The sequence below is a fragment of the Rhinatrema bivittatum genome, chromosome 14 (assembly GCF_901001135.1).
Source record: "Rhinatrema bivittatum chromosome 14, aRhiBiv1.1, whole genome shotgun sequence".
Lineage (NCBI taxonomy): Eukaryota > Metazoa > Chordata > Amphibia > Gymnophiona > Rhinatrematidae > Rhinatrema > Rhinatrema bivittatum.
In genome coordinates this window covers 48,486,964-48,513,472 of record NC_042628.1, presented here as the reverse complement: position 1 = coordinate 48,513,472, position 26,509 = coordinate 48,486,964, and the positions used below count along the sequence as shown (strand labels likewise).

Here is a 26,509-nt window from a genome sequence, read left to right as displayed (position 1 = left end):
TAAGAAATTGCCATGCTGGGTCAGACCAAGCCATCAAGCCCTGTATCCTGTTTCCAACAGAGGCCAAACCAGGCCACAAGAACCTGGCAATTATCCAAACACGAAGAAGATCCCATGCGATTAATGGCAGCAGCTATTCCCTAAGTAAACTTGATTAATAGCTGTTAATGGACTTCTCCTCCAAGAACTTATCCAAACCTTTTTTGACCCAGCTACAATAACTGCACTAACCACATCCTCTGGCAAAAAATTCCAGAGCTTAATTGTGCGTTGAGTGAAAAGAATTTTCTTCGATTAGTCTTAATTATGTTACTTATTCCTTTGTGCCCCCAGGGAAGGAATCTAGAACTTTTGACACACTTGGCAGGAATGCTTATCAGAGTGCTATGTTCAGTTCTTATATAGCTTCCTACCAGCTCTTCATGGGCCAGTATATGTGGTATGTTCTGAAACAAGTGCAGGGGTTGGCCGAGCAGCTTCCATCAAAGCAGCACACGCCCTTCAGTCACTGGTGGACAAAGGGTTAGCGTGCGGAAAATACAAGAGAAAAGTTCAAGATGGGTTTCCTAGGCACCTTAATCCCCTTTCTTCAAAAAGAGGTCTGGCTGCTCTTTCTCGATTTAAAGAATGTTTACACTTACATAGAGATTTTACCCAGTCACAGGAAAGATCTCAGATTTGTAGTGAGAGACAGTCTCCTCCAGTATCGAGTTCTGGTTTTTGGCTAGTGTCTGCCCCAAAAATGCCTGATGTGCGCTTATATCCCTGTTTGGACGACTGGATGGTCAAGAGCACATCTCAGGGAGGAGCCAAGGAATATTTATGACTTTCTGGGTGGTGGAGGCTACTAGGATTCATTGTCAATTACCCCAGGTCTCATTTGAGCCCATCATCTCAATTGGAATTTGTCAGAGCTTTGCTAGACACGACTCGGGCAAAAGCCTTCTTTCTGCAACAAAGGGCTATCTGCAACAGAAGAGATACAAAAGAATCAGCAGACAGCTTGGGACATGTTGAGGCTGTTTGGCCTCATGGTGTCAACTGTACATGTCACTCCCATAGCATGTTTCCACATGAGGAGAGTCCAGTAGACCTTGAGGTCTCAGTGACTGAAAGCCACAAGCCCTCCGAAACCGCAACCAGATCACAAGTTTAAAGCAGTTCTCCTGCAATTGGGCCGAAATGGAACATTTACTAACATTAGAGTTAACCATATCCCAATCATCTTTACTAAGGGGTGACCCCCAAGTCGGGGTCTAGCACAGGCCATTAAGAAGCATATATATTTTAGACACGAATCCATGTATAGTATCTGTTTGAACACAAACATTTCAAACATGGATCTACGCCCTCGCAGGACATTATGCTTCTGTTTTGTAATTAACTGTTTATTCACAGAATATCAAAAGAATGGTTCACAACAAAAATTACATAGAAAACATTCAAATTACAAGAACTGTTTCATATCCACCACCTGAATATCTCTTATCAACTGCATTATGCTTTTGTTGACATTCAAGAAAGTGTTTGACCTGAGCATATGTCAGAGAAATCCACAGGCCCAGATGATACATCTGCCTAAGAGCATCTGCCTAAGAGCATCTATTTGGGCAAATAGATGCCTATATTAATATCCCTGTCTCCTTCCAGGCATTAAAAAGAGCTGATTGGAAATCGGCTGGAAAATGTATATTATGAAAAAGCAATGACTGGAAAAAATAAGAAAAGGAAGCCACCAATTTAGTTTTCCACTGCAGCCAAACCCTCAGAGTGGTACGAAGAGTTAGGGGAAACATTGCAGTGGATGCCATGAGGAATGAGGCTGCCATGTTAAAGCCTTAATGGGCAACACTCCCAACATCATCTGCTCAGTAACTACCCATTGTTTTATATGTTTAAACCTGCAGATCAATAAGTGCTCTAACCTGTGATGTGGCGTAGTACCACGACAGGTTGGGGAACCCCAAGATCCCCTCTCTGGAAAAGAACTAGGTGGGATACCACGACAGGTTGGGAACCCCCAAGATCCCCTCTCTGGAAAGAACTAGGCGGGATATCCTCGGGGGCTGCTGCCATCAATTAAAGACAAAGATTTTCTTCTGCCAAGAGCGGAGAAGAGCGTAGGAGAGGAAAATGGGAAGAGTAATAAACAAATATAATATTCTTGGTAAGGTGTTCATTTTAACTATAGCAATACGCTTAAGCCAGGAGAAGCTACCCCTCTTCCACATCTCCAGATCTCTATCTATGGCCCTAGCAGAGGAGTATAATTAAATTTAAATAGCTCCGAGACCCGAGCACCAAGAGGCACATCCAAATACTTAAGTGAAGATTTAGCCTATCAAAACGGGAATAACTGCTTTATAGTAAACATATCAGTTTCTGCTAAATTAATATTTAGAAGCTCGGACTTATTGAAATTTACTTTAAAGCCTGAAACCTTACTGAACAAATCCAATTCACACTCTGTGCCCTTCAAGGATAAACAGGGATCAGTCAGAGTGAACATAATATCGTCAGCAAATAAAGATAACTTAAAAGAAGAAACCCAAACTGACACACACCCCCCCCCTCAATGGCAGAAGATGCCTGAACTCTATTAGCAAAGGGTTCTAGAAATAACGCGAATAACAGTGGAGAAAACGGGCAGCCCTGTCTAGTGCCCCGGCCAATATTAAAGCTACACTCATAACCTCCATTTACGTTTACTCTTGCCGCAGATGCCTCATTTAATTTCGTTATCCATTGAAGAAAAAAAGAACCCAAAATTCAAAGATCAAATACTTTTTCAGCATCAGTGGATAACAAAACAGATAGAATATGTTCCTGATCAACCCACCACATTAGATCTTAATCTTTTGAACGTTATCTGCAGCTATTCACTGCAGGATAATTCCTACCTGGTCCGAATGGACAAGTGTTGGCAAGAAGGTATTCAACTGAAGAGCCAGTACTCTAGCCAAAATTTTCAGATTTAAGTTAATCAACAATATAGGTCTATAGGACCCACAAAGTGAAGGGTCCCTCCCTGGCTTGGCTAGAACAGAAATCTCTGCTACATTAGAGTGTGGTGGGAAGGAGCCATCTTCTCTTATAAATTAAACATGTCTGTTAAGGGAGCTAGTATAATGTGAGAGAGACAACGATAATATCCACTAGAAAAGCCATCTAATCCAGGAGATTTACCAGCCTTAAGTTGCTTTATAACCTGAAGGACTTCTACCATCGTAATAGGTCTATTTAAAAATTGCTGCTGTTCTTGGGAACGAGAAGTTAGGGAAAAAGTCTGAAGATAGTGATCAATATCTAAATCATTAATTGTGGCATTTCTACTATATAAGGAAGAGTAAACCTCCATTAAACAGTCCCGAATCTCAGAGGACATAGTACAGATACGTCCCTGTGCATCTTTAATTTTAGTAATTGACCTCTGGGCTCTTTTGCTTTTAATTGGCGAGCCAATAGCTTACCAGCTTTATTATCTTCTTCAAAATAAGCCTGCTTAATTATATCTAGGCGGTACGCAAGCTGATCATCGTCAAGCCGCTGTAATTCAGTTTTAACACCAAGTAGCTGATGATAAACAAGCTTAGACTGCTTTTGCATATATTGATGAGTAAGGTGCTCTAGTTTAGATATTAAAAGCAACCTCCTCCTCTCCTTTGCCTTCTTGCAGGCAACTGCTCTAGATATCTCACCACAGCCTTAGAACATTCCCACACCATATCTGGAGAGACAGAGGAATGACAATTGGATTGAAAATATTCCGGTAAATGACCCCCCAAAGTTTGTACAAATAGATTGTCTTTAAATAAGTATTCATTCAGGTGCCAGAAATGCTGCCGCCCCCCACCTGCATCCCGAAAAAACAGGTCTAACCATACTGGGGCATGATCCAACCAAGTGATAGGACCAATCCCCACATTAGATACCCGAGTAAGATTTCATCAACTAGAAAATAATCTATACGGGAATAAGTAGTATGTAATGCAGAATAAAAAGTGTATGTGTGAGAGGTCTGATTTCTGTGCCTCCAGACATCATCAAGCAGTCACTCAGGAGAGATGACATTATTTTCCTCAGCCCTTTCAGTGAGGTGCTAGAGGGCATGAGTTATCCAGTCTAGGGTGAAGAGTAAAATTAAAATTCCCACCCATTATTAAAAGTCCTTCCCCATGAGAATCCAATAGATGTTTAATAGAAAGAAAAATGCTTCTTGATCTTGATTGGGAACGTAAATGGACACTAATGTGAAAACATCCATTCCAGCCGAATTTTATTTTAACTCTATTAGATTTTAAATCAAATATATAAAATATTTGACAAAGGAAAAAAAAGACAATTTACATAGTAATGAAACAACAAAAGAAAAAAAATATAGGAAATTACAGCTATGTAATTAGACCCCAATAATATGGGGGGGGGGGGGGGGAGTAGGAAAAAGCCATAGGGAAAGGCTATAATATAAACCAAAATAGGACCAAATAAGGATGGAAGCTACATAGCAGAAAACCGCCCATTCATAAAAAATTCCACTTAAAGAGAGGAAGAAGAAATCACAACCCCCTATCTTGCATCTAAAAATTCTTTAAGCTGACTAGGATCAAAAAACATGAATTTGGAAGAATCATACATTTACAAGGATAGTGAATAATGCAAGTGGCTCCTAAGGAAAGAACAGTCTTTCATGGCTAAAAATTTCTTCCTTTGTTCCTGTGTTGCTTTTGATATGTCCCGAGACATCCATATCTTCTGACCTTTAAACAAAACATCCTTATTACAAAAATAAAGACGAAAAACATTATCACGATCTTGCAAAAAAAAAGTCACCAATAGGGTAGCATGGCCAATCACATTTCCTTCATCAGAATTTTCAAGGAATTGTGTTAACAGGTACATCCATCACAGCATTATCCATTGATCTTTTAGGAGCTGAAAGAAAAAAAGATTTTTTCCATAGGAGACAATGCAGTCTCTGGGATCTTTAAGACTTCTTTTAAGTAAGCTAAAAATAACTCAGGAGGTGTATTAAGAGAAATCTGTGGAAAGTTCACAATTCTCAAATCATGAGATCTAAGAGAATTGATGTTTTCAGTTCTACGAGAAGTAGACGATAGGTCTTTAATAATATTAACCTGAACTTCTTGAACCTTAGCAATAGACACTTCTTCCTCAAGCACCTTCTTCTTCAGAGAACTGAGGCGAGACTCTTGAGATTGAAAATTATTACACGTCAATAGTCAGCGAGACTAAAGATGTGACAGATTTATTAATGGACATCATTACCATCCAAAGAGAATCCAAAGTAATAACTGGAGGTTTAGCAGGAATGTCCAGATCCAATACAGGAGTCATAGTAGACAAAATTGAGTCCCCTCGATTCTCAACAGGTATGTCAGCTGGCAATGAGAGTTGTGTAACAGTTCCCATAACAGCATTCTGTGCGTCCCGAGACTCCTGGACTCACCCTTTGACAACTGACGCCGATCCTGCTTCCATAAGATGGAAGAAGCAGAGTTCTGCGAAGAAAGGGAGCTATTTACAAATTTAACTGCTTCGGAGAAAAAAATCAACTGAAGTGGCGGCTCCGACAGAAGGGCACGGAGTGGAGCGGCTATCTGGGCTAAGAGAAACTTCAGCTGCCGACGGGCTGGCATCCCCAAGTCCAGCCATGCTGGCACAGGACGCCAAATTATGGGCTGGTAAGAGTTCTGGCACTGTTTGATGCAGGGAAGCCGGCAATCCAACCGCCTTAGACTGTTGAATAAGTCCTTTCTGTTTCCCCATAATGACAGAAGAAACAGGCAAAGTTAAAAGGAAACCGCAGGAAAGCTTCAGGAGGTGCACCGAAACACATCTGCTAGGCAGTGGCCATCTTGGTTTCCCTCACCGAAATTTTAATAACACATACCCAACCTAAGGGGTCTAGGGTCTCCTCCTGCTTTTACAATGTCCAAATCTCTCCTTACCCCGCTCTCCCCTCAAGAATCCTCCCTCTTTTTCCGCTTCAAGAATCACCCTATCCCCTCTCCATCTTTCCTCCCCCCCTTCCCACTCAGACAGCATTTACCTGCAGTGGTGGCTCCAGGCTCCTCTTCCCTCGGTAGAAATGCTAACGTTGGGGCTCCCACTCTCTGCAGTGCAGCACTGCCCCCCTCCTGCGTCTGCGTGGAACCAGAGAGCCTGCCGGAAAGTGCTTCCATGGTGGAGGGAGGGTCACTTCTGCCTCATTGCAGCGGTGGAACTGGACAGGACAGCTGGCGCTTTGGCTGGAGGGGAGGGGGCTGGATTTAGAGGCATTTGATTTTGGCTGGAGGGCAACCACTTTCACCAGCGAGAGACCTGAAGTGCAGCACGAACTTTTGCCTGCACTGGCTTCTGGCAGCACTGCATCGGCATAAATTTAGGGTGAAAATCGTTTATGCCAAATTGCACCTTTGGAAAAAATCCAGGAATTTATGGGTGAAAATCAGTTTAAACCAAAAATGGAAGACCCTACTTTTGTGATACGGCTGAAGAATGTCCCTATGGTACTGGTTGTTGAGTGCAAAGGTATAGGAATTTTCCTTGCTGTCAGTTTATTTTACAGTAAACCTGATAGTCTATATCATCCTTCTCTATTTTTATTTCAGTTTTAAAAGTTATGCATTTGCATTTTTGATTTTTGTAAAATTTTGGTTTCCGTATGAATCTTGCAATACCTCACCTAAAGGGTTTTACAACTTAATGTTTATTTAGCTAAAAGAAAGAAAGTAAATATGTTTCCTTTAAGTATTGGAAAGAATATAAAAATGTGGATAATCTCTGTTGTGCCCTGCCCAGATGGGTTTCATTCGATAATTGAGGGGCTGCTCCTGTTGGTAGTGGCAGAAAAGACCTGTGAAAGGGGAGGGAGTAGGGCTGAGAGAGAAAATCTTGGAGGAGAGCCCTGTTAATGGACTTGATGTGGTTCGTTTCAGAAGCAGAGCACCTTGCTCCTGACTGTTGTCAGAGTTAATAGACATTGACAGTGAGGAAATCCTAGGCCTACTCTAGGATAACAGTAAGGACTAGATGCTGTTGAAATGTGTTGTACAGAAACAACAAGTATGGCGGTTTGTCAGCATAGATAAAGGGAGGCATTGCAACTCGTGAGCGCAAATATAGTGGATCAAGTGAACTAGAATGTCAATTTACATAATGAATTAATGATTTATCTACGTATCCAAGTCCATAAAATCAATCTCTTTGTGAGCCATGAAAGCCTGACCTCAGGGCGACCATGGAAGAATTGGATATGCCTGATCTCTTGGTACTTGGAGGGTTATAGTGCTTGATATGCAGTGGCACTTTACTTATTGGTTATCCTGACGAGAGAGCATTGCCTGATCTTTCTGTCATGCTGGAGGGTTAGAGTGCTTGATCTGCAGTGGTTCTTCACTTATTGGTTATCCTGATGAGAGAGCATTGCCTGATCTTTCTGTCATGCTGGAGGGTTAGAGTGCTTGATCTGCAGTGGTTCTTCACTTATTGGTTATCCTGATGAGAGAGCATTGCCTGATCTTTCTGTCATGCTGGAGGGTTAGAGTGCTTGATCTGCAGTGGTTCTTCACTTATTGGTTATCCTGACGAGAGAGCATTGCCTGATCTTTCTGTCATGCTGGAGGGATGGAGAGTTGCTTTGCCTTTTGTTGACCCTGCTAGGGTACGTTTTATGACCTCATATTTCCCTTAGATCTGTGGTGGGGAGGGGGATAACTGGCCTCCAGAGAAAAGGTAACAGCCCTCTAGTGGAAAAGCAGAGGGTGAGGCTGGTAGAGGGATGCAAAACAGTAATACAATTCAAGAAAGTCTGAGACAACAACTGAGGATCCTTAATGGTGCAAGAAGCAAGGGCAGGTGGAGTCAGAGATGCAGAAGGCTCTACAGTATTTCAATAGATAGGAAAAATGCATCAGCTTGATGAAACTTTCCATGTTTCTCTGCAACCTTGGAAGGATGTATGTGGTAGGAAACTTGGAGAAAATTAAAAAAACAAACCCCCAAACATCCATCTTGAATACAGATGTGATTGCTCTTGTGCTATAGAAGTTTCTGAGGAAGCAGGATCCTCTGGCTGGCTTATGATATGACAGTGTAACCATAAAAACAGCGAGCAGAGGATTGAACTGGGGATAGAGTCTGGTAATAAAGGACTCGGTAAGGGGCTGGAAAAGCTGTGTGTGTGTGTGTGTGGGGGGGGGGGTTATGGTGTTGGAACTTGAGAGGAGGAGCTAAGAATGTCAGGCCTTGTGGGGAAGATCTGGAAATGGAAGGTGGGGAGGACAGGAATGGAGAGTAAGGGTGCATTTGTGGAGAAAGGTCTGGGAATAGAGGAGTGTGTGTGAGAACTGCAGAAGAAGGGTCTTGGAACGGGAAGGGGGTGGGGTTGGGGTTAGGCAGAGGAGGATAGGCAGGCTGAGATCCTCTTGCTTTTTATCCCCTGAAAATACTTCTGAAACACTGAATTTCCTAGCATGTAGCAGATAGACTCAGGACCAATGGGTATAGTGTACTCCTGATAGCAGTTGGAGATGGATCAGATTTCAATCTGACGTCAGCCCTAGTATGTATACCCCTGCAGGAAGTGCAGCTCTCCAAGTTTTTCCGTCTCCATAGCAGTTAGGGACTCTATGCACGCTCGCACAGCGTTAGAGTAATTTCACCAAAGAAAACCAAAAGAATAAGTTGAAATCTTACCTCTACAGATGAGCCCCGCTCTCCTGCGGTGACACCCATTGGGTCCCTCCCCCAGTTGAGAATTTCCGAGGTGATTTCCGCGATCCCTCGGAGGTAAGCCTCGGTCCGGCGGCCGACCCTCGGCGGGGACCTAGCCCCCGACATCGGGTGAGGCTGAGAGGCAGCGGGTGCAACCTCAAGTGCGGCGGTGAAGGTATTTTCCCTCTCCCCCCGCAGCCAGAGACCGCCCGGAACGAGACCGGGAAGCGCCGAGACAAGGTAAGTTAGAAATCTAATTAAAAGTCTACGGTCCCCGAAGCTCGGGGAGTCGCACAGGTCACCAGCCGGGACCAGTGCCACCGGGTTGATCTGCCCTAGCAGGTCTAGACCCCAGTTAGATCCGAGGGTCCTTCCACATGGAGACCCTCCAAGGTGGTCGCCATATTGTCCGCGAGGTCGCCGTCACCATTTTGATCTGTTCGCCGCCCAGATCCGTGCTCACAGATACCTTGTGCACACAACGTCGTGCGCACAAGTACCATGCGCACAGACGACGTGCATAGCCACGCGCTTACTATGCCGGGCGCACAACTCAATGTGTGCGCACAACAGCACGCACATCTCCCTGAGCGCGCAACAAATCTACACGCACAACTCCGACACACCGGAGCGCACAACTGTATTTACGCGCAGAAGCCATGGCACCACCGGAAAAGAAACTCAAGGCTCAGGGCCTTTGCCCAGCATGCCACATTAGAGCTGCACAGCATGAGGAGGCCACGGCCCTGTGTATGCAGTGTGAAGAGGCCCTAGGGGACCCAACTCATGGCCCTCCCCAGCCGGTAACGGGTTCCAGCCTCTCAAACAGTATGCTGGACCTAGCATTGCACAGCGGGACCCCCCCTCAAACGGGGCTCCCCAGGGACACGACGCCCCTTAGTCTAGACCCAGCATCTATCTCCTGGGTAGAATTCTTCAAAGGTCTGCATACCTTAGTCCACATGCAACCGGGGCATCCTATAATATGGCCACAAGCACCACCAGAAGACCTCAACGTCCCGGGACCCTCTATGCCCAGGGAAGTGATCCCACTGCCCAGAAGCCCCACCTTCATGGATACGGTCATCTCAGATGAGGAGTCAGAACCCCTGGAGGAAGAGGAACTCCCTCCGGGGACAGAACCCCATCGAACCATGAGGCGCTTCTTCACCACGGACGACCTTCCAGACCTGGTCACACACAGCTTAAAAGAACTTGCTATCCCGGGAACAAGTGTCTCAGGGGAACCTAAGACGAACCCCCTACTAGAGGGACTCCATCAGACCTCCCGTCATTTCCCACTATTATAAGCCATCCAGCAACTAATTGACCTGGAATCAGATGCCCCGGAAACTACGTTCAAAGGGGGGCGTGCTCTGGCAGCCATGTACCCTCTGGACCCAGTCGCCAAAAATCTCCTGGCATGTCCATGGATGCCATGGTCTGCGCGGTCCCGAAGCGTACTACTATCCTAGTGGAGGGAGGAGCAGCACTCAAGGACGCTCAAGACAGAAGTCTGGAATCTATCCTCAAACAGTCCTTTGACGTCTCCGCTATGTCTTTACAGATCGCGGCCTGCTGTGCCGTGGTGACACGCGTCTGCTTATCACAGACCAGGAACAACATTCCTGGGGAGGCCCTGGAACCAGCAGTATCATTCCTCGCAGATGCCGCTTCTGATCTGATGCGCACCGCAGCTAGAGGAGTGTCATCCGCCATGGCAGCCAGAAGACAACTCTGGCTCTGAAACTGGTCGGCCGACGCATCTTCCAAAACGAGACTCACAAGGATGCCCTTCAAGGGAACCCTCCTGTTCGGAAGCGAACTAGAGAAAATAGCCAACAAATGGGGTGAGTCCCCACTGCTGCGGCTACCGGAGGACAGGAATAAGAGAAACCAGCGACCCTTCCCCCGAACTTCCAGGGGCAGAGGATCACAGTGCTTCAACCCATATAGAAGCACATATCAAGCGGTCCACCCCACAGGCCGAAGCCAGTCCTTTCGGAACAAGCACAACCAAAGGAAGAAGCCATAGGGGGCAGACTTGTCCTATTCTACCAAAGATGGATTGAGATAACTTCGGACAAGTGGGTCCTATCCATCATTCGAGAGGGATATTACCTGGATTTCCACCACTCCCTCCAGACAAGTTTGTGGAATCTCCCTGCCACGACCCTTCCAAGAGGATGGCAGTGGAAACTACACTGACCAGATTGCTAGCCTTAGAGGCTATAACACCGGTGCCTCCACAACAAATAAATACTGGACATTATTCCATCTATTTTATCGTTCCAAGAAGAAGAAGGAATGTTCAGGCCCATCCTGGGACCTCAAGGCGGTCAACCGTCACCTGAAGATTCCTCGCTTCCGCATGGAAACCCTATGCTCAGTAATAAGGACGATACAACCGGGAGAGTTCCTTACATCCCTGCATCTGTCTGAAGCCTACCTACAAGAGCATCAGCGTTTTCGACGCATCACGGTCCTGGACCGTCACCACCAATTCCGGGCACTACCATTTGGGTTAGCCACTGCACCCCGGACGTTCACCAAGATCATAGTGGTGGTGGCAGCAACACTGAGGAAGGAAGGAATCCGCGTACACCCTTATCTAGTCAATTGGCTGATCAGGGCAAAATCCCCAGAGGAAAGCCACCAGGCAACCAACAGAGTCAAAACTCTACTGGAGAGCCTCGGGTGGGTGGTCAGCACAAACGAGCTGTCTGTAGCCCTCCCAATCTCTAGAATACTTGGGAGTCCGGTTCGACACCAAACAAGACAAGGTCATCCTGACACCGACAAGGAGATCAAAACTGATGACCCAGTTACGAACCCTGTTGAGTGAACTTCGCCCCACGGCATGGGACTACCTCCAAGTCCTCGGCCTCATGGCATCCACACTGGAAGTAGTGCCATGGGCAAGAGCTCACATGAGACCCCTACAATGCTCACTACTATCATGATGGAATCCACTGTCCCAGAACTACAAAGTGGTCAGAGTAATCGCGGACAACGTCACAACATTGGCCTGCATCAATGGTCAGGGAGGAACCAGAAGCCAACAGGTGTCTCTGAAAAAAGACCCCTTAATGTCATGGGCAGAAGCGAATCTTCAAGAAATCTCAGCCGTCCACATCATGGGGAAAGACAACGTCACTGCGGGTTACCTCAGCAGAGAAAGTCTAGACCCAGGAGAATGGAGGCTGTCGACCACAGCATTCCAATTGATAGTAAACCGTTGGGGAACACCAACCATGGACCTCGTGGGGAAACCGGTCCAACACCCAAGTGCCCAGCTTCTTCAGCCGCAGGCGGGAACCCTAGTCCTAGGGAATCGATACCCTGGTACAGACCTGGCCACAGGAGACTCTGTTATACGCCTTCCCGCCGTGGCCCCTATTGGACACAATCATTCATAAGATAGAACACCACAGGGGACCAGTACTTCTAGTGGCCCCGGACTGGCCAAGAAAAACCGTGGTACGCAGACATGCGAAGACTGCTGACAGGGAGCCCCTCCCGCTACCTCCACACAGAGATCTGCTCCAACAGAGACCGATCCTCCACGAGGATCCAGCTCGATTCTCTCTCACGGGCTGGCCATTGAGAGGACTCACCTGAGGAAGAGTGGATACTCGGGGGCAGTAATTAACAGCCTACTCAGACTCACCCTGGGAACCATCCAGTTACACACAGTTCCGTCATTCCTCCCCAAAGTGCTGTCTCACTTCCATCTCAACCAAACCATCTCGCTACCATCACCTGATGAGCATAAGAATTCGGAAGAGGCTCGCAGTCTGCACCATCTCAACGTCGGCAGACTCCTAGTCTGATACCTGGAAAGGTCGGAATCCATACGAAAGATGGACCATTTATTTGTCATTCACAGCAGGAAGAAGCAAGGGGAAGCGGCCTCACGAGCAACCATAGCCCGCTGGATCAAAGAAGTCATCAAGGCGGCCTACGTAGAAGCAGGCAAGCCACCGCCTTTACAAGTCAAGGCCCATTCCACTAGAGCCCAGGCAGTGTCCTGGGCGGAAACCAAGATGCTGTCACCCGCCGAGATCTGTTGGGCGGCGACATGGTCCTCCATCCACACCTTCTCCAGATTTTACCGCCTGGATGTTCAGGCTCGAGAGGACACAGCATTTGCAAGGGCAGCACTAAGTGGGTGACGGGCAGCCTCCCACCCGGTTCGGGAGTAGCTTTTTTACATCCCATTGCTCCCGAGTCCATCTGCCACACGCTAGGAAATGGAGAAATTACTTACCTGATAATTTCGTTTTTTCTTAGTGTAGACAGATGGACTCAGCATCCCACCCACGGCTGCCGTTACTCATGGAATTCTCGGGGGACATCCCCGGGAGCGAGTGATTCAAGGGTAAGCCATGCTTTCCTCCAACTAGGACATCCATCCTACTGGGTGTCGACGTTTCTCGGTTGAGGGCACTGGCGGTCTCCAGCTATAGCCAATTCAAGCAGTTCAAATTAAGCAAATTAACCAAGTTATAAAGTTAATCAAGTTATTCAAATTATTCAGTCATACATATATCCACAATTGCTTTTCGAGAAGAATACTGAAGAGCTGCACTTCCTGCAGGGGTATATGTACTAGGGCTGACGTCAGATTGAAATCTGATCCGTCTCCAACTGCTATCAGGAGTACACTATACCCATTGGTCCTGTATCCATCTGTCTACACTAAGGAAAACAAAATTACAGGTAAGTAAATTTCTCCAATTCTTTTTGCTGACTGGCACACTTCTCTTTCACAAGATTGAAAGGACTGAGCCAGGTAATTTTTGGGCTGTCTGCTCGACACCTATAACAAGGAAATTGTTGAAATTAGTTAAAAGAAATCCAAACAAGGATGATAGCTTTGTAGGCCTTACAGATGCTTTTAAGCTGCAAATGCCCCTCTTCAGGCAAGGCTGGAAGATACTTCTAAAAGTGGCATTAATTTTGTATCTGGTACACTGTTACATAGCCCCACTATCTGGTTCAGGAAAAATCTTTTGTAGCATTAATAAATGAAAGAAGTGTTGTATAAAGAAACAATTGCACATATTCTGCATGGCTTCCAGAGTAAATTAGTCCTGTCAAACTAGTTGCTTTGCAGATGCTGAAGAAAAATGGTTGACTTAGCATGTTTGATTCTTGGGAGCAGTAACACTAAATTCACCTATTTTATCTTTTGTCTTACCAGCGTTCAATATGTGTATGAACTTTTTTGGAAAGCTACAAAGGGCTTAGACAAGGAAAGCCTTTGCATACTTAGACTTTGCCAAAGATATGCCTTGCAAAATCTTCACCCCTCTGTACATTTTTCACATTCTGCTGTCTAAAGAATGCAAATGCTTTAAAATAAGAGCTTGTTTCACCTGATCAACATAACATACTATACACATTCACCGTAAAAGAGTAATTTTAGAAATATTCCAAAAGTAATTATGAATTTAAAAAATTGTCTTGATTGCATAATTCTTCACACCCTTTATTATAGCAAACCCAAAGTAGCTTTGATTAAAAATTGCCTTAACAAGGCCGATAATAAGTGAAATAGAGCCCAACTGTGTCCAGTCCCAGTAGTTGACCTGATTTGAATCAAGCGGTTCCTGTTATACGAAGTGAATTTGAAGCAAAGGTCACAACATGGCAACCAAGGAGCTGCCGAAAGAACTCAGGGATAACCTTATTCAAGGTACAGATTAGGGGAAGCTGTATAAAATGTTTGAATCGCCCGTGGGGGCACTGTCACGTCCATCACTGTAAAGTGGAAACAGTTTGGGCACCCCCAACAAGACACTGCCCCGATCAGCCATCCTTCCAAAGTCTGTAGCTGTGGGTTAAGGAAACGGGCTGCGGAAGGTCACCTGTGAGGCCAAAGATTACTTTAAAGAACCAGAGAGGTCTCAGACCGGGGAAAATGTTGATTGTTTAACAATTTCACAGTTACTCCTACAAACACGGCCTGTTTCAGAGAGTGGCAGAAAGGATGCTAGAAAAAGATGAAGAAAGCAATATAATGTGCAGCATAGCGTTTGCAAAAAAAAACAAAACTCGGGGGAATACTGCAGGCATGAGAGAAGATTTTGTCCTCTGATGAAACCAAAGTGGAACTTCTTGGTTCTCCCTACTAAGGGATGTGCTGTGTTTTTTATGCTAACGCCATCCTTACAGTGAAGCCGCGTGATGTCATCCTTACATGGTGGAAGCCGCCTGATGTCATGGGGATGCTTTGCAGCAGCAGGGAGGCCTGTGAAGCGTGAGGGAAAGATGGGGTGCTGCAAGGACAGGCAAACCCTGGAGGAAAACCTGTCCCAGTCTGCCCTAGACCTGGGACTAAAAGCAACAACGGAGTGGCTAAGCACGATGAAAGTAAATGTCCTCACGTGGACCAGTTAAAAGCCCAAAGCTGAATACAGTAGACTTGGATCCCACACCAACTGGAAAGAGCTTGACCTCTGCCAAGATGAACGGGCAAAAACCGCACCGTCCCACTATGCAGGGATGGCAACTTTTTAAACAGGCGCGGCGGCGCAAGTATTCATCGGCCCGCGCCCAGAGATGCGGCCATCTTATGAAGTACGCGCGCAGGTGCGACAAATCCCGTATCTGCTGTGTAAGTGGGGAATCTTTACAAGGGATGCACGCGGATGACGCTCGCCGTCCTCCCAGTTAAGGGACGGGACTTCCAAAACCCCTCCCCCTAGTTTAATAGCCTCTCTTCCACCCCCACCCATTAACCCCGTCCCTTAAAACTCCGCTGACTTGCCTAAATATTTTTTGTAGCAGAAGTGAAGTTTCGCGGCAGGGGACACCGGCGCGCGCCAGTGCGTCTAAGTATTTACACTGGCCAGGCCCTGACGTGCCCACGCCCCTCCCCTTCTTGTTAAGTTTTTTATTTTGCGCGCACAGCGGGAGACACGTGCGCACACGGGCCGCTATAAAATCCTCTTGGCGCGCGCCGGCCCGTGCGAGCTTATAAAATTCACCTAAAAGTCTGTAGGCCCTTACCCTCAATGACTCCTGGCTTTTCCTGCCACGAAAGGGGCTTCCGTCAAGTACTGAGTCTAGGAATGCGAAGACTTGTGCAGTCAAGGTTTTTGTGTTTATATTCTGAATTACTTTCGAAATAACGTCTCTGATTGTTTTTTCATACTAAAAGTGTAGAATACGTTGTGGCGATCAGCGGGGGGCGGAGCCTATTTTAATGCATTTGATTTGTATTTTTTAGACAGCAAAATGTAAAGAAATGTATGGAGGCATGAAAATGTTTACAAGGCACTGTAGGCTGATACAGTTTGTTGAGAAAGATCAGATACTCAGGCATATGTGAGAAAACATGTAAAGACAGAAAAGTGGACTGAAGATAGATCAGATGGTCCTTAGCTGTGAATGGGTCAGGTGAAACAAGTAATGTGGCATAGGAGCCCGTGTTAGCTCCGTTTGCCGCTTGCCATATTTGAAAGTGAAGAAGGACTGCAGAGTGAAAATCTTGCTACATTTTCAAACACAATAAGGCGTGCAATAAGTGACAAGTGAGGATGTGGAATGGATGTAGAGTAAAGTGGACTCGGATGGGCAAAAAAAGAAACTGGTGAACGCTCATTGGCAGTGGGAGCAGATGCACTGTGCATAAGGCAGCTGTTTAAGCAAATTAGCGTTGTGACATGACAGATTGCTGAATGACACTGTAGACTAGTTACAAATGCCAGAACAATGTCCTAGTGCATTGGTTATCCGGTGTACTCGGTTACATAAAAATGTGGCCGTTATTTTACTAATGTATATAGGTGCAGGGAGTTCACATCAGGAGTATGGGTACACGTTGGGGCTCCCTACATTAACGCTGCAAACTAGAGTACTCAAGTTTGAAGACTAGCTTTTATCAAAAGACAGATAAGTGAGCTTTACTTTGGGAAGGAGGAGGCAGAGAGGTGATTTGGTAGATGTATATCAATATTTGGAAGTTAATGTGTGAGTCAGACAGACAGGATGTTTACATTTGCTAATGTGTAAGTCACAGGAAGAGCTGTGCAACGTTGGGGTGATCCGATGGCAGGCTCTTGAGGCATTCTGCATGAAGCGTCATTGGCTAGGCTGCAGAGGCACTGGGGTAGTTTTGTAGCCAGAGGAGAGGTGTTAATGGCCCTGGTGCTGGTCGTGGGTTTGCTGATTTATAACCCCAATGCTGCTTGCTTCTTTCAGTGGAAAAACAGTCTGCTCTCAAAGCGCAATGCAAAGAAGATGGATTTGGGCAAAAGTGAAAGCACCAGCCACGAAACGCCGGTGCCTCCGAGGATTCAGACCGTAACCAGAAAATCCCTACAGTGGATAACGGAGGGAGAAAAAGAGATCAGCAGGCACAAGAAAGCGAGCCACGGGTAAGGAGCCTGCGCAGCACCGGCACTGGCAGCCGGTGGCCTCTGAGGGGCCTTGCAGACTTAGACTGATGACTGATTGGGTGATTGCCAGGCCAGGGGCAGTGTGCGAGGGGGCACTGGCTGACAAGAGGTGGCGAGCCAGCAGCACGCACAGGGATGGCGTTATTAAATGCTGCTTTCCTGCTGCGCATTTCTCTCCCCATCTGCCGCAAGCCTTCTCACTGCAGCACGTTGCCTCCTTTCATGCCAGCTATTTTGTGCGTTGGAAGCCAAAGATTTATGAAATTTTGTTGCAGGCCACATTCCCATGGGGACAAAAAGTCCAAAGGCATTTTCTTAGCAACTGCTGTTGGTTAGTTAAATATTTATGGCGTGAAATCAGCTCTTCTTGTAATATCAGACCATGACATATCAGGAAAGCTGGTCCTTTCAAGACTGTTCAGTGTCCAAAACATATCTGTGCTGGCCTCTGACACTTCAAAGCACGCCTTAGGAAGTCTGAACTGTGTGATGCCCCAGGCAGATCACCAGACATAAGAATCGAAGACATAATGTTCCAAAACACGAGCACAGCTTCAATTTCTTCAGCTAGCTGGGTACGGCATTCACTAGTTCATCAACTAGAGCCATAATAACTCTGTGATGATATTGGCACTCTGCTATAGTGCCTGTCAACTGCCATAGAAAGCCAAATGCCCTCCATTGAAGTACCCTGTAAGGAAGATCATCCAACCAATGTTAACGTAATTAAGGCTTTGGCATGGTGCATATAATTGCATGTCCTTTTCCAGCTCTGCCTCAGTCTGGAAAGAAACTTCATTTTATCTGGTGGAACTGCACTTCTGTATTTAGTATTTCTTTCTTGTCTTGCGCTTGATAGCTCCTCAGGTGTTAAGAAGCAGATGGTACATGATGTGTCCAGACCTCTGTCCATCGAGCGACCTGGTGCCGTGCACCCGTGGGTTAGTGCGCAGCTTCGTAACACAGCACAGCCATCGCATCCCTTCATTCAAGACCCCACAATGCCACCCAACCCAGCACCCAATCCTCTCACCCAGCTGGAAGAGGCCCGGCGGCGCTTGGAGGAAGAGGAGAAGAAAGCTACAAACTGCCACCCAAACAGAGGTAACCTGCATAAGGAAAGAAGGTGGATCTTCCTTATCAGTAACTCAAAGTTACCAGTGAAGACTAGAGGGGGGGGGGGGGGAAGGGCTTCCTTATCAGTAACACAGAGCCACTAGGGAAGACCAGCAAAGAGAGGAGGGAGAGAGCTCCCTTACCCATGACGCACAGACTGCAGGGAGAATGGGGAAGAGAATTTCCTTATCGGAGATACACAGGGTTAAAATGTGAATAGGGTGCTGGTTTCTGTTCACAACCTATTAGTATAGCTCGAAATAAATAGATGTTAGTCAGTGTAACTGTTAGGAAGCGCATTCCTCAAGATCAGACACTGTAATTCCGCATCTGAGTTTTGCTTGAGAATCTTACTGATGGAATGACACCAGTGCAGAATTACACTAAATGGGCTCCGCTGATTTATAACCCCTTTTTATAACCTCTCTTTTTCTGTAGCTTCCTGAATTCTTTGTCCATCAGATCCCGGAAAATGTGTTTTTTTTTCTGTTCCAGGTTCAAGCCGCAAAAGAAGACGCCGGTCAGCAGTGCATCAGTGCCATGTGACAACATTGTAGTAGCGTATTACTTCTGCGGGGAGCCCATCCCTTACAGAACGCTGGTCAAGGGGCGAGTGGTCACACTAGGGCAGTTTAAAGAACTGCTGACCAAGAAAGGCAATTACAGGTACGAGACAGGAATGGAAGTCCAGGGCAGTGATGTAAAAGTCATGTGTTTCCAATGCATTTTCTCGTCCTAGGAAGCTTCGTTGGATTGCAGTTTGTATGAAAGTTGCAGTGTCCTGCTTCTATAAAGGGCTTTGGAAGACACTTCTGTGAGAATCCGTGATTCTCTCTGCAGTTTATAAAGCACTCTGTGATGGTTGCTGTCCGTGCCGAGCCACAGGAAGCCTGTGCCTTGGCAAGCATGAAAGCAGTGAAGTGCAGGGCACCCCTGCTTCCCCACAATGACAGATACAGCCTGTACGACTGCAAAGGCAGGAGATATACCAAGTGCCTTTGGCCAAAGAAATCAAAGGCTCTGGCCTTTATTCCAAAATCAGTTCCCTTCCTGTGTTCTGTTATCCGGAAAACCTCCCGTTATCTGAAATTCTTTTATCAGAAGATTCCCATTTTCCAGAAAATGTCATTATTCGGAATGAGCCGGATCCCAGTCATTCCAAATAAAAGGTGCTGTGCTATAATTGTTTTTTGTCTCTGCCTCCAGCTCATTTGAACGTGGGGCAGGGATCTGGAGCCTTGTGCCTTATTTTTATTTAATTACACACGTTTATGACTCATCAATCTGAAGTACTTGCTCTGGTGAGTTACAGAATAACATCAGTAAAAACAGCAAAATCAAAATCTAGGGACACAAAAAACAAACATAGCATAGAAACAACAAAACCGGCAGAATCCGTAACTAAAAACCAACCTTTACTCTCATGCCTGCTGGAAAGAGGCAGCATTAATACTTTTCCTAAGAGGTAAATATTTGTAACTTATGAGCATTTCATATTCCGCCTTTTCCCAAAATTGGTCTGGAGGTGGATAACGATATCCCTTCTCTTGATGAAGGACCTGAGGCAATTACTTCCAAAGATCAGGGCCCCACCACTGAAAACGAGACTGTGATTTCTCCAGGATACAGAGTTCGCTTTGCTCCCTGGAACAGAACTGGTAGGACGGAATGTAATCCTTTCAAAGCGATTTATTGTATTCCGGTCCCTCATCCACAGCCTCCCGGCGAGTTTTTACCGTCAGCATGCCTGGGTCTGGTCATTGCAGTGACAGTTTCTGGGCCGGGGCCTATGCACCAGGACTCCATCCAGAACCCTGCAGTCATGGGCCCTGAATCCAGCCACTCGGCGTCACCCTTGAATAATGACCATGACTCCCTCCCTGCCTGGGACTGTGAGGGTTGCCCTCTGCAGCATCCCCAGCTGGACCTGGGGGGGAGCGAAAGGCTTGATGTGGGGATTGAACTGGGGACCTTCCATGTGGCAATGCCCAAAACTGCAGTGAGCTATTGGGCTGGCACTGTAATTGCTCTTATATGAAGAGGCATAGGTGTTCATAGACAGCATAGAACATTCAACTCGGGTGAATGACCTGACATGCATCTCACTCTGGCTCTCTGCGGGGATTTCTAGAGGCGTGTGATATTCCTAATCCTGGCCTGGGCGTTTTCTATTGTATGATCCACTAATTCTGTGTAGATCGGTTGCTCCCATGCTTCCCTTTCTATAAAATGCTCTTGGATATGGTTTATGTGAATGGTCCTGCTCTTTTTAACGCTCTGTAGGATATAGTTTATAGAGAAAAGACCTTCCCTACAAACATCTCTAGAATTACAATCTGTGTAGAAGACATGGACTCTTTATAATGTGCTCTTGGCTAGAGCTTGTGCTGAAGCTGCTGGGGGGGGGGGGGGGGTGGATGTCTTGCCCTCTGTTTTCAGATGCAGTTATAAGTTCCTGACTACTGCTCAGCACTTCAGCAGATTTGCGGCAGGGATCAGGTTTTTGTGGCAGCTGGCTTACCCCCCCCTTCCTTCTTCTGCAGGTATTACTTCAAGAAGGTGAGCGATGAGTTTGACTGTGGAGTGGTGTTTGAGGAGGTGCGGGACAATGACACCATCCTACCTGTTTTTGAAGAGAAGATCATTGGGAAAGTAGAAAAAATTGATTAAGCTGGTTTAGAAGTATGAGGAGTTTGGAGTAAGGATCCTGGTGAAATCAAGGAAGGAAGCAAAGAAGAGCGAGGAGAAGGGAGGACGGGTTGATTCTGGGTGTGACTGCTGGTTGCACTGGTGCCTGCGAGGTTCTCTCTGCTGACTGCGGGTTGTGTTTCTCCCATCCTGACACAGCCTTACGGACGGAAGGACCTGCCAGCAAGGACCCCCATCTCCAGAGTACCCGGAATGTAGCAGTGTACAATTGTGTTAGATATTGTAATATGACCTTGTTTATTAAAGCTGCATATTTTTGATATATTGTAATAAAAAATAAAAATATTTCCTGTGTAATAGTGATGTTATATACATTTCAAAAAGGCTTCAGGTACTAAATGAAAATGCTCCTCCCCTTCCCCAAAATAGCACATGTTGAAGATATAAACATCTAAATACTGGCTGAGGTTTTACACTGTACCCTTCAACTTCAGAATGAGTGTATGCCTGCCTGCTCCCCTACCTGCAATTACAGACAGAATATACCCCTCATCCCCAGTTACTGACCTAGGATGTATGTCTCCCTAATTACTGATCCAGGTTATATCCCCTCTAATTAAACTGTAGATATAACCTCCTTCTTCTAAATCAGGCCAAGGATATATAACCTGCCTAAAAATATGACAAAGTGCCTTCCCCCTCAAAATACAGACCAAGGACATAACCCCCATAAAATATAGGTGAAAAATATAATCCTTCATCTCCCTCAAATGTAGGCTGAAGATATAATAGGCCCTGCCCACCCCCCAAGATACAGGTGCAGGATAAACCCTCAAATACAGGCCACTTCTGTCTTTAGCGCAGTTTGGTGTATGAATGTGTAGCGCCAAGTAAAAGAAAATTTAGGATTCAATCTGAGACACCTGCCCTTGTGATCTGAGAGATTAACCTTGCCTACAGATATTTAGATGCAACCCATGTGGGTGGGTAATACTGAAACAGAATCTGATGGCAGATATTTTGCCAGGTTCTTATGGCCTGGATTGGCCACTGTTGGAAACAGGATGCTGGGCTTGATGGACCCTTGGTCTGACCCAGTATGGCATTTTCTTATGTTCTTATAAGGCCCCCTATGCTACAGACCCCAGTTAATCTTGTCACCAGGTGACAAGCCTGGTGTTCCCCTTCACTTCTCGGGATCCTCTGCCTATCCCAGGCTTTCCTGAATTCATATATCTCATGATTTTATCATTTGAAGGCACAATTTTTTTCCCATGCAATCATTTACTGTAGTCCCATATTTCTGAAAACTGACTGTGCCAATGTACAGACATTATATATGACTACCCATTTTGGTCTGTAATTCCTCCCCCACTCCAAGCATCTCATTTTAAGAGGATCGTGTCAAGATTGCCAGGATGCCTGGATTGGGGTTGATTTCCATTTGTTTCTAGCTGTAGTAGTTGCAGTTGTCCCCTGCAGGCCTTTGCAGCTTCACCCTGGAGGGCGCAGGAGTGAAAACTTCTTTGCTTTTTTCACGGGATTTGCATAGAAATGCAATTTAATTTGTGCAGATATAGAATTTGTATTGTTTAATCCAAAGGGTTTGTTTTTCATCTTTTTACTGTAAAATGGCTCATCTTATTACATGAACCAGCCTTCGTAGTATTGGAGAAAATGAAATCAGTAGGACTGGTTGGTCTGAATGAGCTCCGCTAGCTCTGAGTGGTGGATGTTAGTTGTTGCAGCGTGGCCTTGCCTTCTTCAAGGTTACATCCATAATAAAAATGGAAAAGAAAAATGGTGAAAAGCAAAAAAAGAATGTAAGTAGTCATTCAGATAGTCTAAAGATATCATTAGAATTTCTTTACTATCATGCCAGGGCTGAAAATGCCCTTTAAAGAACAATTTTAATGCCAGTATTTGGGAAACCATCCTCTCCCACCAGGAGAAAGCTCTTTTTGACTCTGACAGCATTTATTGGCAAATAAGGACTTATTGACGTGCCCTATTTTTTTTTTAACCATAGACCTTTTTCGATATTCAGTCATTTTCCTCCCTTGCCCCCTCACCACTGCGGTCTGTCTCTATCCCAGGCTCGCTGGAATTCTGTTCTGGTTTTGGTTTACTGTCATCTGCTAGTGGCTATTTCAGGCATCTGTTACCCTCAAAGTATTTCTCCCGTTTCCTCTCAGGCTCCCTCCTTTCAGCTTCATATTGTCACCCCCCTTGTCTGTGAACTTATTTTTATGTCATACATGCTACCCTTGGATCCTTCATCAAATCCTGCTATTTCTACTTTTATTAGGATGTTTTTATGACTGCATTCCATGACTTTTGTTTGTGTTTTATTTTTGATAATTTTGCCTGCCTACTTTCTTCCTGCCTGTTTTTGTATTTTCTCTGATCAATTTCTGCCATATCCTTAAAAACATGATGGCAGAAAAAAGACCATACAGCCTTATTTAGTCTGCCCATCCACACCAATTATTCAGCTTTACAATCCCTACCACTCCCTCAGAGATCCTTTGTTTGTGTTTATCCCATGTTTTCTTGAATTCAGATACTGTTTTTGTCTCCACTACCTTCATGGTGAGGCTGTTCCATGCATCCACCACCCTCTGTAAAAAAAAAAAAAAAAAATTCCTATGATTACCCCCTTTCAACCTCATTTCATGACCCCTCGTTCTAGAGCCTCCTTTCCATTGAAAAAGGCTCACCTCCTGTGCATGGAAACCTTTGAGATATTTGAATGTCTCTATCATATCTCACTTTTCCTCTAGGGTGCACATGTTTAGATCTTTAAGTCTATCCCCATATGCTTTAGAATGAAGAACAGGGACCATTTTAGTAGCCACCTTCTGGATCAACTCCATCCTGTTTATATCCTTTTGAAGGTGCAGGCTCCAAAAATGTATACAGTGAGGTCTCACCAGCAACTTGTACAGGGACAGTATCAATTCCCTTTTTCTGCAGATCATTCCTCTCCTTATGCAGCCAAGAATCTTTCTGGTTGATGCCATCACCGTATCACCCCCCATATCCAGCTCCAGCTCTCATTATGTGCTTAGAAGAATTTCACCCCCTATACTGTATCGCAAGTGCTTGGAGAACCATTTTGGTCTGTTTTTTTTCTCTTAACCTTTTGCAAACCATTGTGTTGACTTCTTCTTCCCACTACGGGTTGGAAGAGAGGAGGTGACAAGCCAGCAGCAGGAGTCTGTTTAAATTTACATGGCTGCTGGAGAACCATGTAAGTTTAAATAGGGTTACCAAGTGACTCCATTTCTCCTGCTCAGTCTGAGCCCGTCCTGGTTTTATGCCTCCCTCTATTGCATGCATGCTTTCCTTAAAATTATTATTTTTTTATTTAAACATTTTTATATACCGGCATTAGTTGTGGACATCATGCCGGTTTACATCAAAAACTGGTAAAGTTTGGAAATTACATTTTAACAGGGAATTAGAAACTGGGAGGAGGGTAACAAGAAAAAAGGATAGACGAGAAATAACAGTAACATTAACATGGTTCCTCGGTGTGAGCGAGGAGAGAGGATAACAACATGTGGTTCCTCAGTATGAGGAAGATGGAGTAGACACAATGTGGTCTATTTTTGTTGGTGGCGGTGTAAGTTTTTTATTTTAGGTAAGCATGTTTGAACAACCATGTTTTCAATTTCTTTTTGAAATTGTTCATACATGGTTCAAGGCGTAGATCAGGCGGCAGTGTGTTCCAATGAGTGGGACCTGCTATGGAAAAAGCACGGTCACGTGTAGAGGTGAGATGGGCTGTTTTAAGGGAGGGCACAACTAAGGTGCCTTTATTGGTCGTTCTAGTCGGACGATTGGATTGGGTGGTTGTGAAGGGGAGGTCTAGCCAGTTGGAGTTGTGGGTGTAAATTGCTTTATGCATTATGATGAGTGTTTTGTAGATAATACGGGAGGCTATGGGGAGCCAGTGTAGGTCTCTAAGGATAGGGGTGATGTGGTCATATTTACGAGAGTTTGCAATGAGTCTCGCTGTGGCATGTTGTAACATTTGTAGTGGTTTGATGGAAGAGTAAGGGAGTCTAGATGATGATATGGTGGCCTGTATGACTGTACGGAAGTCTTGGGTGTGAAGAAGGGGTCTGAGTTTTTTAAGTACGTTAAGTTTGAAAAAACAGGCTTTGAGAATGGAATTTATGTAGTTCTTCATGCTTAGTTGGTGGTCAAGGAGAACTCCAAGGTCCCTCACAGCTGGTTGTGTTGAGAGGAGGTGGAGTTTGGAACTATCAGATGGCTGAGGTGCGGGGGCAGAGTGAGGTGAGATGAGTAGAAGTTCAGTTTTGTTCGTGTTGAGGGCGAGGTGTAGGTTAGTGAGCAGGGAGTTGATGGCTGTAAGGCATTTCTCCCAATGTTCTAGTGCGTCAGAGATGGAGTTCTGGATGGGGATGATGATCTGAACATCATCAGCGTAGAGGTAAAACTTGAGATTGAGATCAGAGAGGAGTTGGCAGAGGGGGGTGATGTAAATATTGAAGAGGGTGGACGAGAGAGATGAGCCTTGGGGGACTCCCTGCTGGAGGGGTTGTGGTGTGGATGTGGAGTTCCCAATTTTAACTGAGAACTTTCTGTTTGAGAGGAAGGATTTAAACCAGGAGAGGGCTAGGTCTGAGATGCCAATGAGTTCCAGGCGAGTTATTAGATGGTGGTGGCTGATAGTGTCGAAGGCTGATGAGATGTCGAGGAGGGCAAGGAGGTAGCTATGGCCTTGACCCATGCCTCTGAGGAGGTGGTCTGAAAGGGAGAGCAGGAGGGATTCAGTGTTGAAGTGTTTCCTGAAACCAAATTGTGCTGGGTGGAGGATCTGGTGGTCTTCTAGATCAGTGGTTCTCAACCGGTGTGTCGCGACACACCAGTGTGTCGCCAAGCACCAGCAGGTGTGTCGCGGCTCCCGGTGTTCCACTGCCCCGCTTGTGCTTCCCTTCTCCCCAGGGGCGGGGCTGAAGAATGGAGAAACACTGCATGCCACCGCTGGAGCCCAGCCCGGCAGGGCCGAAGAAAGAAGAGATGCTGCGTGCCGCTACCGGCAGCTGAAGAGCGGAGAGACCTGCGCCCCGACGCCAGCGGGGCCGAAAAATGAAGAGACCTGCGCGCCGCCAGCGGCGGCTGAAGAGCGGAGAGACCTGCGCCCCGACGCCAGCAGGGCCAGAAAATGAAGAGATGCTGCTCGCCGAGGCCAGTGGGGCTGAAGAACGAAGAGAGCTACGCACCGAGGCCAGCGGGGCTGAAGAATGAAGAGAGCTGCACGCTGCCGGCGGTGGCTGAAGAGTGAAGAGACCTGCGCGCGCCGACGCCAGCGGGGCCGAAGAGCGGAGAGACCTGTGCGCCGCCGGTGGCGGCTGAAGAGCGGAGAGAGCTGCGCACCGAGGCCAGCGGGGCCGAAGAATGAAGAGATCTGCGCGCCACCGACGGCGGCGGCTGAAGAACGGAGAGACCTGTGCGCCGACGCCGGCGGCTGAAGACGCACCGTGGGAGGTGGCGGGAGGTCAGGCCAGAGGTGGTTGAGAAGTGGAGGCCAGGCTTATTGGGCCAAACAATGAGAAGAGCCTCTATGT

The 26,509-nt window shown here is 46.1% G+C and overlaps 1 protein-coding gene across 1 annotated transcript in view; it reads left to right on the top strand.

The window, feature by feature from the left end:
• The window catches only part of AXIN1 (axin 1), an 89,062-nt gene extending 67,807 nt beyond the window's left edge, over positions 1 to 21,255 (top strand). The window contains 5 exon segments of the mRNA XM_029576653.1: positions 16,948 to 17,123; positions 18,004 to 18,224; positions 18,227 to 18,248; positions 18,756 to 18,926; positions 20,804 to 21,255. Of these exon segments, the coding sequence (XP_029432513.1) occupies positions 16,948 to 17,123; positions 18,004 to 18,224; positions 18,227 to 18,248; positions 18,756 to 18,926; positions 20,804 to 20,930 (717 nt within the window). The 3' untranslated portion in view covers positions 20,931 to 21,255.
• Positions 21,256 to 26,509: the final 5,254 nt, after the last annotated feature.